At 39.5% G+C, this 12,147-nt stretch overlaps 1 protein-coding gene across 1 annotated transcript in view; it reads left to right on the forward strand.

The window, feature by feature from the left end:
- The window catches only part of LRRC56 (leucine rich repeat containing 56), a 55,696-nt gene that overhangs the window by 15,323 nt on the left and 28,226 nt on the right, over positions 1-12,147 (forward strand). The window contains exon 3 of the mRNA XM_009276024.2: positions 5,575-5,635. Coding sequence (XP_009274299.1) covers positions 5,575-5,635 — 61 coding nt within the window. The remainder of the gene's footprint in view (positions 1-5,574; positions 5,636-12,147) is intronic.

A 12,147-nucleotide genomic window follows, 5' to 3' on the forward strand; every position in this document is an offset into this window, starting at 1 on the left:
ACCACCACATCTCCCACCAGTCCTTCTCTGTTTGTAAACAGCAGGTCGAGCGAGGCACCTCCCCTGGTAGGCTCACTTACCAGCTGTGTCAGGAAGTTGTCTTCCACACATGACAGCTGATTTTTAGGTGCATGTAGTAAGGCCTAAATTTTTAGGGGTATCGCAGGGCAGTTTGCACCTTTAATGTGAATGGTGTAAGCAAGGCTGCTGTTCAAGGTGTCAGGCTCATTGCATACTCCTCACTGGCTGCCTGCCCCTGAAACTGTGCGCTACTGACCTGCTCTCTGGTCACAGGGGTCTGGATAAATAGCCTGAGGGAAGGAGTAGGGTAGGAACCAGACCAGCTGGAATGACAGAAGTTCCAGTGTGACAGAAGGAAAAGCTTTTCCACCATTAGGACAGTTGAGCAATAGGGCCATCCAGAGAGGTTTGGAGTCTCCATCCTTGGAGGTTTTCAAGACCCGGCTGGGTGAAGCCCTGACCACCCTGGTCTGATCTCGCAGAAGACCTGGCTCTGAGCAGAAGGCTGGACTCAAGACCTCCAGCTGTCCCCTCCAGCCGGGACTGCTCTGCAATTTGGTGTTTCTGTTTGCATTCCAAACCTGGCTAATTAGCTTTCTTTATAGCCATATTAAATCACTTAACCTTGCTCTCACTGTATTCCTCAGTCACAGAAGGTGGGTAAGAGCATCTTTATCATCAAGGAATTATTTGTTTGGACGATCAGTTTGCACTCAGTAAACAATATTGTTTTAACTGTTTTTATGTGTAAAGATAAAATAGGCTGTGCAAGCTCTTAAATGGCCAGGTAGGAGAGTTGCAAGTTACTAGACTCTGGGTCACCCGGAACCTTGCAGCTCTGGAATCCCAAATTTACACTGCAATTTCCACTTGAGAAACATTTCAGTGTTCACAGCCATACATAGACTAACACAAGCACTGAGGGCTTACATCTCCTTTAGCAAGATTTCCAGAGTGATTTAAAACATGTTGCTTGAGTTTTTCGTATGAGCATTCCACTTTGGAACGTGCTAAACTTTAAAGTGCCATCCTGCTGATCTTTCCCAGTTTGTCAGGTCAGCCTCTGCACAATGGCGTGACATGGTGGGGAGGAACAGTTACATTTCTTAGGGACAGGGTGTGGGCTAAAACACGAAAAGACTGATATTAAAATATTTTCATGTGATCAGTTTTAAAGTTAAGGAAAGGCTTCGTGCCAGAGCTTGTATCTGAGTCTTAGTGGGGCTCGGGGTAATTGTTGAAATCTCTAGTTGTTTGTTTTCAGTGCACCTTGCTGAGTGACAGGCGAAACACTGAACCGCCCTGGCAAGTCTTGTATCTAGCTTTGCAGAACTTGGACTTGACTTCTGTGCTCTTCAGCTGCATGTAGGCTTCAGTTCATACCCAAACAGATGGACTATTTCCTTTTCATTAGCTTATCCCTTTGGTTTTGATTGCTGACAGATCTGGGACCACATTCATGACCAACTCAGAAATTCCTGTTGAAAGTAATGGTGGGATAGAGTCATTTAAGACATTACATAGTTCTCTTATTTCTAAGTGATTTTAATAGCTACAAATCAAGTTACCCACAGTGCTGTTCGCTGGTACTTATTGAATTGTTGCCTGCTGGTGGCCAGGCTAAGTTGATTACGTGTCTGGAGACTGCCACTTCCCTTGCAGCCATTTTATCAAGGAAAAGCTCTGCTAAAGGTTCAGAAGTAGGCACGCGTTATTTTTCACACAGGGTCATCGTCTCTCTTTCCTCTTGCTCTATTTGTCGGTATTCCTGATGCGAAGCCGGGAGACGTTTCTCGGCAGCCAGTGTCGCAGCAGCAGGTGCTTGCGTGGTCAGGAAGCCAGTGTGGAGGCTGGAGGCGTGAGTCTGGCATGTGCGTCCCTGCCCACACTGGTCTTGGTTTAGCTGGTACTGACAAGCCTCGCTGAGAAGGTGCCACAGCACCTGCTGCAGCAGGGCTTGGGCAGGCTCTCCAGGAGTCAGAAATATGTACTGGGGCAGCAAGCTTATGTTAAACCCTGCACTGATGTGTTTTTCTGTGAGATTCTCATCTTGGGTAGGTAGACTGCAGCTAGCTTGGGCTTGCCTGCAACTGCTGCCATCTTATCTCCAGTTGCATTGCCCAATTCACCCCAGAAATGTGCAAAAAATGCACATTTAGAACATGTGTGGAAATAACATCAAAGTGAAGTATCTTACTTGATCAAACACAGCTTAAGTGAATTAAATAGCCTGTTTAATTTACGTATTAGGTTGCTCTTGCTAGAAGAGTGCAGCCTGTGTTCATGTGCCTGTTTTGTACTGTAGGATCAACAAAACATGTAGGTTGCCTGATGCCAACGCAAGTATTTGTCAGTGATTTCTTTTGTGCATGTTTTTCACTAGTCCATATTCCGGAAGGCGTAAGAAGTCAAGCAACGATGACTTTTTGTTAACAATAGAAAAATAAGATATATGATGCTACCTAAAGAATACATTGTAATGTAAACAAGGTGTTATAAATATAAGTGTTGTAGCTTGTATAATATAATAAAACCAGCATCTTGCCTGTTTTCTCCTTATTCCTAGTCAGTTATCTAAATGTCACCTGCTGTACCAAGGCAGCTCAGAAAGACACATGCATTGCTACCCTGCTTGTGAAGTGCAGCACTTAAGGCAATGTTGTTGAGCGTGCATGTATCACTTTTATTCACCTACCTTACACTTGGATTTCTTTCTGCTCTTCATTTAGTTTTGTTCCACTGGGATAGTACAGTAGAATAGTTTAACACTAGTACATTGTTGGTCATTAATTTCAGAGCCATGTAACAAAAAGGGTATTTAGTGAAAGGGAATCATAGACAGATGAGAGAACATTGCTTGCTATTCTGAATTCTCAGCCTTGTACTGTGGTCATCAGCATTTTTCTGGACCATTCTTGTTTTTAAAAATTGAAATTATACGGTATGAATGCAGTTTCCGGATGAGGAATATATTGTTTGTACTTTTAAAATTAATATCAGAAGTTAATATTGTTGATATTTTAGAGTATTTTTATGTTAATGTAAGAATAAATTGTGTCCTTGCTCTCAGGAAAGATGCCATGAGGGTTAAAATTAAGAAAATTTGAAGTATGTTGTTACATTTGGATAGATCTCTTATTTTGCCATCTTCATTTTACAATTTTCTCTTCTTAACATAATCTACCAGTCTCTAATATATATATAAGGAATTGGGACTATAAAAACCAGCAAAATCAAATGGACAATGAATTCTTAGCACCAAAGAACAATTACATATTGAATATAAAACTTAAAGGAGGGAAGAACCTGCAGAATTGGAGAAATATATTGCTAAAGTCTTGTTGGCAGATTTTTGCACCACTGCACATAGTATACTTTTATTTCAGTCTAGTAAACAGCACATTAGAGCTTAACACTCTACAGGTTCCTAGGGATAGATTGTGCCAAAATACAATAAGATGTCTGAGAAGGAGGATCGGGTTACAATAATGAAATAACCAGATGTGAAAATTGTATCATCAGCCTGTCACTCTGCCTCTTTGAATCCTTTAATAGTTGTTTTTTCCCTGAACCAAACCTAAATGCATTCAGTGGAAAGCTTTTTCTTGAGCAAGTCTCTCCATTTCTCTTGAGCTAGTCTTCTTGACTCCTCATTCAAATCTTCTGCTTAATACTGGTTTTTAAAACCCATTTGCTTTGTAATACTTTGCAATAGCCTTTGCTTGGTAACCCTTTAACCTCTCTGGTTGAATCTGTGGCCAGGCTATTACCTGCTGCTGTGCTGGGACTGGAGAGGCTACTGCATCCTTCTTGTTCTTTCCTTTAACACTTTGGGGGAAGTCATTCCATCTCTCTGTGCTTCAGGTTTTTTATCAGAAACATGATAGCAATTTTTTTAAATCTAGATTTTGATTTTTTTCTGTGGGGGTTTTCTTAGTGCATGGATCATATCTGAGGAAGTCTTTGCTCAGTAGCTAGTATGACTGCTGTGAATAATTAACAGAGATCCTAGTATCTCCTCTGTCAGGACTCCAAATTATTTTGTTGCCATACTTTATAAAACTTGTTTGACGTGAGAAAGTCAGGATGAGGATAGTGTGTTATAATTTGTATTACAATTTTTATGGATTATGGAAAATGATTAAAACATAAGGCTAAAAAATTGCACAATGTGTTTTGAATTTTTAATATTTTCTAAAGATCTTTGCAAAGACATGAAGTTAAATACTTGCAGTATAGCATGAAGATCAATATGTGGATTATAATCACTCCCAAATAGAATTAGATATAGATAATGCTTCTACTAAAACATGATTTATTAAAATCTTTTTGCCATAAATGCTCTTGTTCTGTTTGAGGAAATGGGATGAACAACATGACTTCCTTTGTTTGCTTTTGAGATCCCACTCCCTTTTTCTTTTTTTTTTTTTTTTTTTTTTTTCTTTCGATCCTTTGCAAAGAGCTGGAATGGTGTCCTCCTGGAAACTGCTAAATCACCCTTGCCAGAGGGAGATTACTCAGAGGACGCATAAAAATATTTGCTGAGAACGGATTTTAATGTTTTAGCAATGATCCAGTTTGTCTAAAATTGGTATTACCTCTACGTGGTTGCATGTTATACTGAAGGATGCTTGCCAGCCATGGGTAGACTCTGCTAGTGAGAATGGGTAGAAGTTTGCTGTTGTCAATAGCAAATGTTTCCTGGGACTTGAGTTTATATCCAAATTATTCTGTAGCTTGGAGGGATTTGGTCTATGATTTTGGTTCAGAGATACCTGTAGAAGCAACCAAAAAGGCAAATGTCTCTTGGGAACAGAAAAAAGCATTAATCAAAGTAGTAACAACAGAATACTGAGGTTTTCATAGATATGAAACTTGTACAACTAAATAGTAAACAATGGATCACATCCAGAAAATTAAAAGGAGAAGGCAATGCTTAGCAAAATGTAAGTAGCGTTTTGGGGACCTGTGAACTATAAAAGATGATGATGTGACATGGGAAATTATGCTTTTGTTGTTTGACTCAAAATGACATTTTGAAGAAATGTTACTTAGCTGTGTATCCAGTAAGTCCATCATTACTTGCCATTAAATAGGTAGAAAAAGACTTTTGGGGAGAGAAGCAAAAGCATTGTGTAGAAATCAGAGGTCATGGAATACTGTACTCTAAAGCATCCCTTACCTCTTCAGATTATCACTCAATTAATAGTCAATAAGGGTTGGGAATCAGACCAAAGAAAACAGTCACCCATCAAGCCAGTTTCTGTTGTTGTCTGTCTGGAAAGGTGCTCTATTAGAATTGTCAGAGAGGGGTTCCAAAACTTATAATTGGGTAGTCATGCAGACAATAAGTATATGTTGCAAAAATGCAAAGGGTGAAATATTTTTTGAGTGAAATAATCTCATTAATTTTCTTAGAAGAGGTCCAGCACAGATCTGGCAGAAACAGGTAAGAAATGCATGTAAAATTAGCTGCTTCAACTTGTAATTGTCAGAAGTTTCCTTTGCTTTACTCCCAGGTCTGCAAAGTGATTCTTTATTCTGTTCCCATAGGTGCCTATCTACCTAATCTGAGAGAGCTGAAGTTGAACAATAGCTTGCTTGTGTCTGTGAGGTAAGAAATGAATGATAACTGAAATAAACATAAAGAATAACAGCCCTCAATTTTATTTAAGTGATAAAATCTTCATTTGTGCTGCTTTCATTTCTTCCATTTCCCCATGCTGTGATAATGGATTAGGTCATGAATATATGCTTCGCAACCACGTAAGTTTAAGGACAGGACCTGAGCTGGAATAAATCAGTGTAGCTGCAATGATGCCAATGAATTAGCCCCAGTCTGCCACCAAGGAAGTTCTTGCCATGCTGAAGTCCATGGAAATTTGTCGCAAATTTGAAAGGAGCTAGAAATTCACCTCTTATCTATGTCTAGGCACTTGGATTTCAGAGTGTTTCAGCCTTCGGGCTTTTATTGTGCACAGTAGCCTGTTCTATACAGGTCAGGCCAGTTCCTCAGCTGATGAAAATCACTTTGGCTTTATTGAAGTCAATGAGGTTGGGTTTATGAGAGCTGCTATGAAGACTGCATGTCCCTGGCTTGCTGAGTTCCATGAAAGCATCACACATTTTCTCTCAGAGAACTGGGAAGTTGGCAGGTTGGAAAGGTAGAAGTGAAAATCATCGCAATGAGGAGGCAGAGCTGTCTTCTCTCTCCTGTGCTGATATCTATTACCCTTGGTAATTAATGCATAATGGAAAAGTACAGTTCACATCAATAAAGGGCTGTGTGAAAGGCCATCTTTATGTTAAACACAACTGCTCTCTGGCCTTGTACGGCTATCTGCTAAATTTGTGGGGGAAAAAAATAGTGATTTTGCTAATTCTTGTTAAAGAGAACATGTTCCCTGATGGGAAACGGCAATAAATTCTTCTTGGTCTCATGCATCATCACTAAAGTAGCTAATGAACTTCAGTTGTCCCACTTTGATCTTATTTTCCCTTGTTCTGGTGATGAAATGAAATATTTGCAGTCTAAATTTTTTTTTCCACCTTCTAGTACATAACATGGAAAAGTGGTGATTCTACATTGCTGCAATTATTTTAATGGCAACCAACCACCATCGTAAGCATGAAATTGCTCCATTATTGCAATGGAGGAGTAAGTAGTGGGTGAAAAAAATTATATTTTTGACAATATCAAAAGACATTTTATTATATTAAAAAGAAAAGTAAAATTAAAAGAGTTTTTTTGTTTGGTCAAAAATCCATATTCTCTTAAAATGTGTCAATGGAAAATGTTTTGACCAGTTCTGTTGGTGTTGAATACAGGATGCAGTTCAGGAAAACTAAACTGTTTAGTTTATTTGACTTATGGCTTTAGTAGGATTTTGCACATCCCTTTGTATTCTGAGACTCTTAACTTCTGTCATGAAAAGTTTTGGCAAACCATTTTCTGTGACCTGACATCCTTGTGGTCCTCGATGCAGGTAATGTTTGGTCTCAAGTTGAGTTTTGATTTGATCAACTATAACGTAAATATGTTTTGGCTTGGATATCAAGTCTAATATTATGATGCTTCCCAGGCACACAAACCCCAGGAGAAGCTACCTGCTCCTCCTTTAAATAAGCATGCTTTCTGTGTGCTGGTTAAATGCAATTGTTGGGGAATAGGTAAGACTGTTAGCTCTCCCAGACCAGAACTCGGTCAGTATAGTACAGCAGTAGCTTTGCTTTATTAATTCCCATCTTTGGCAATCTGTCATTGATAAACACAGAACACTTAAGGGCACAGCCCATGCAAGCACAGCCTGGGTACTTGAACTTTATTTTTGGATGTCTGCATCATGTCAATTTAATGCCCATTAAAACAACATTGTTGTCACGTCAGTAGCGATGTCTGCTATAGCTAATGTAACATAGCTGCTTCCATTCTAGCAGGCTGTTGCCATTTACTCAAAAATGTTTAGAAATCTTATTTCTGAATTAAACTTGTTGATGTTTGAATTCTGTCCAAAAAGTTATTATTTTGTTGTATTTGACCAAACCCTTGCAACTGAGGTTTTTGAGGCTGATAGAAAAAGTGTTCTTCCTTCTCATTAAAAGTAATTCCCACAGACTTTCTCAGCTATAAGGTCAGAATCATTGTGGTTGTAATTTAAAAATGGGCAGCAGATAACAGGAAGTGTTTTGTAAGGACAGACTGGAAGATTCGTTTGTTTACTGAAAAGAAGGTAAGAACAGAAAAGCAGGCAAAAGACAGACAGTGTTTCATATATACTTGGGATGTTAAAAGCAGGCATTCTTTTCATGCTATATTATGTGAAAAAAAAGTATCATGGTGAATCATTATGAACAAAAGACTGTCAGTGTGTATGCATGAGTGGGTAGTAAGATGGGAAACTTGCTTTTTGTCACTTTATTTTTGTTTGGGTCTGTCTTGCAGAGTAGAATTTCCTAATTATTTTAGGATTAAATGGAATTAAAACATCTTTTTTCAGTTTGAAAATGGGGGAAGAATTCTTGTGATAGTAAACTGCATATAGGGAGATGTCAAAATAAGGATTTATGATCCTGATTTTAGTTACTGATTTTTTTTGAAACGTTTACTCCTGTCAACCTCACATAGGAACTTAAGTTGTGAGGATGCTGAGGTGTGCGTTGCCATTTGCCATTCGACAGAAATCAAAGGAGGGATGTTCTGACAGTGAGGAATCCAGGTACTCGTGTATTACAATTTTCTATGGGAGAGCAAGGCTTGCTACATTGGTGAGTTTGGATATTGGCTTTTCCTGGTAGTTCCTGAAGGAGTTCTGGTTCCTTTGGTGGGGAATGTGGTTGAGCTACTTTAGTTGTAAATTCATGGTCCCTCCCCAACCCTCCTAAAGCATGTGTTACTTCTGAATACTTGAAACTTTGAAAGGCTATATATAGGTGCAGGATATCATTATCAACTATTTAATTTAATCCATAAGGAAAATATATCCAAGTTTATTTGCAGATAATCCATCTTGGCGGCTGAAAGGGAATTTCTTTTTTGGCTGTTTCTGGGTTTTAGTTTTCTGCTGGCCCTTTGCTAAAGGGGAACGGTACTGGAAAATCCAGTGTACTGTGGAAAGAAATTAGTTCAGATTGTTGTTAATTTTCTAAATCGCACTAATTTTATGAGGTCCTGGTTTGGTGACCTTTTCCCATCTGCTGGCAGCTAAGAAATTCTAGATTTATGAACTGATAATTGAGGATGAAATGTGGAGCCTATTCTGAAAAGTGCCTGTTAAAAACTGCCTCTTTTTTTGTGATGACACACGGTCCTCGTCTTTGTAATGTTTCCAGTAAAAGAACTATATTTCAAGGCCAATGAATTACTACTTCTGCTTTGGCATATAGCCTATGTATTTTTTATCAGATTGCTTTTATTCTCAATTCAGGAATGAATGAAAAGATCTGTTTAAAAACGTTGGATAGATATCTTTATGAAAAGGCTTTTAAATCAGATAGGGGAATCTCAGGAACTGGTTCCCATAAGTTTATAGCAGAAGCTGTTTCACAAGCTGAAGTTCATTTCCTCCCATTCAGCTCTACACATTGTAGCCAGCGGAAGACTGGTCTGCTCCCAGGGCTACTTAAGCAACTGCTTGTAACAGAGAGAGGTTATTATATTTTAAGTGAGATGAAATGCAGACACTGCAGAATGTGGGAACAAAAGTAAGTATGAGGCATATAGGGAAAGGAAAGCAGGTTTCCTTCATCCAGATAGAATTAACATTTCTTTGCTGCAGTCTGCATTGCATGCAGTTCTCAGATTGCTCTTGCCCTATTGCAGAAGAGTCCCCCAGAACAAGAGGACAGTAATCCTGGTCTGTTTGGGTCAGTAAAGTCATATTGGGAGAGTGGAAATGAGACAGCTGTCCTGAAGGTTCAAATGAGCAAGGTGCAGAGTACATTCAAATTCAACAATTCTCATGTGTTTATGAGTCTTAGGATAGATTTTTTTTTTTTTTTTTAAACACCAGCTCCTGGGGACAAGACTGGCTACACAGGAATCTCTGTATTCACTTTTTGAAAAGTTTCAAGCCCTCTTGACTGTGAAAAAATAACTGAAAATGTGAGCCAAATGATTTGAGTAAGGATTTTGCTGATCATTTCATGACTTTAAGAAACCAGAGCCAAACTAGTTCTTTCTTAATTGAGGGCAAGGGCTTTAAACCAATGTTTAAAAATATTTTTGAGACCTGAATCAGGATCTTTAGGAATTTGAACCTGGCAATATTACTCCTTGGTACTTATCCAACAAAGAGTTTAAGCAAATGCTCACCTCTTAAAGTCACAAGAAGTTTGACTTCAGTGGAACTGCTCGCAAGCTGAAAACTGAACATTAGTCCAAGTGCTTTGCTGGATCTGGACCAAGTTACACCATCTTGTATAAGACTGAGCCGCGACACTGATCAACCCAAAATTTGATGTATTGCTGATAGTGTGTGTCTAGGTACCCACTATCTGCTGGATCGTTTTCTCTCAAACAGAAGAGATTTAGGGGCATCATTCCCCTAAATTTGTTTCTTCCTTGTCATTTTTACTTATTCCTTTCCTTGCTCTTTTTATTCTCCAGTTTGCTTTTTCTTCTGCCTGTCATCTCTAATTTTTTGCAATTGCTGGATTACTATGTCTGATGCATGTAACATAGGTACTACACATAAATGCAACGAGTTTTGTGCAACAAGGATCAGCGTTGCTTTTATGATAGATAAAATCCAAAAATATTTTCTAAAACCAATTCAGTTAGTTTGCATTAAAGATGCAAATGTTTGTCAACAGATGATTTATTTGTATTACAGTATTTTCTGACAGTGTTTAATGAGGGATCAGGTTGCTCTTGCTCTAGGTTGTACTTACACATGCAGTCAGAGAACCACTGCTCTGGTATTCACTATCTGGGTGAATCTCTTCATGTCCATATTTCAGTGCCCAGAGCATCACTGTTTGCTTTGACATTTGCTTTTCTGGATGGGGAAAGCATTTAATTTCAAATGCAAGCTAGTTTCTTTAGGAAATGTTTTTGTTGTTTCTTTTGTGTAGCCAGCCTGAAAGTCCTTCAGCAGTTAAGGTTGCTATGAAGTCTATCTTAAGAACATGTTCTTTGAGGACTTTGGGTGCTTGCCAGGAGCAAGCAACATTTGAGTTGAATCTTAATCTCTGTATTAATGAGTCTTCTCTGTATTAATGCCTGCAGATCCCTGGGAATATTACAAACCTTGACAAAATTGCTGTGACCTCAGGTTTTATTTAGCATTGACAGTTTTAAGGACATTCATGTTATTGATAAAAAGTAATGATTTGGGGGCAGAAATACAGCTACTTTTAGTCAAGTGGATTACTTTCACTAAAACACAATCAGCCTGTCTGCATTAGGCCCTAGGGAAATCTGATTGCTTTGACCATTTATCAGTTCTGGATAGACCTCTCTGAGATGCCTAGCTCTCCCTTGAATAGAAAGGTAATGTAAAGCTTCTGTCTTTTCTTGGTTTAATTTCACCAGGTCAGGTGCCCAAAGTAGAGAATGTGAATGTCTTTATGACCTTAGATATCAGGGAGTCTGATGGGCTGATTCACCAGCAAGGGAAGCTGAACTTGTGTTCTGTACAAATGCACGTTGCGGTTCTGGAGCTCAGGCTCCATTCTGCAGCAAGCACGGAAAACATCAAAACAAGTTTGTGGCCTTGCAGCATCTTTCCATGGTTCTTGCCTTCAGCACTATGTTTTATGCAGCCTTCCCTAGCTGAAGCTCCCCTGCCACCTATTTCAGGCTGTCATGTACAGAGCGTACCTGTAAGGAACAGGGTTATGAGGCAGGTCCTACCATTGCAGCTCCAAGTTTAAAACTCTCCTGGTCATGACAGGGCCAGTGGGGAGGGTCTAGTGCATTCATCTCAGACAAAGCAGAGAGAATCTGCTCTCATTGTCACCTGAGCAGTTCCGCAGAGGCAGGTTTCTTCCCCCAGGGGCACCGCTATCATATTTCTATTTTTTGATCCAAGCTGCAGTACAATACAGGGCATGAAAACTGTAAGAGGATCATCAGAGACCACAACACTTTTTGCAGCGTGAAAGTGGCTAGTGAAATAGCAAAGTAAATAAATAATAGATAATGCATGCAGCAAGTCTGCCAGTAAACATCTGCAAGGTAAGGTAAGCCCATTGTTTAATAAATAATTGTGCCCCTTCTATGCCCACCATCTGAATAGACACACCACTTTGAGTATATTTGGTAAAAAGTGGCCTTTCCTTTCAGGATGTTGTCTTGTGCCACGCACCCATCTGAGATGAGAGTTCAGCTTCTCTTTACCGCTGCCTCAGCCACTACCTTGCTAACATAGCTCTGTTGAATATTTGAGCAGTAAATACCTCTGCTGGAGCCTGGGCTTGTTGACATGAAGCCCTCAAACCTTTTCCATGTATGATTTTCTCTGGGGTCCAGCTTCACTTGGTGTTGTCCAGCCAGGAGATGCGGCTCATCTCGAAGCGAGCACTCCCTGAGCTGCGGATATGCTGACAGTACAGTGTGTTCCAGGGGGTCAGGGGACTAGAGGGGAGACGGTGGACACTTCGCAGCTTTTCCATTCTTGTGAGAAG

The sequence above is a fragment of the Aptenodytes forsteri genome, unplaced genomic scaffold (assembly GCF_000699145.1).
Source record: "Aptenodytes forsteri isolate BGI_AS27 unplaced genomic scaffold, ASM69914v1 Scaffold17, whole genome shotgun sequence".
Taxonomy (NCBI): Eukaryota; Metazoa; Chordata; class Aves; order Sphenisciformes; family Spheniscidae; genus Aptenodytes; species Aptenodytes forsteri.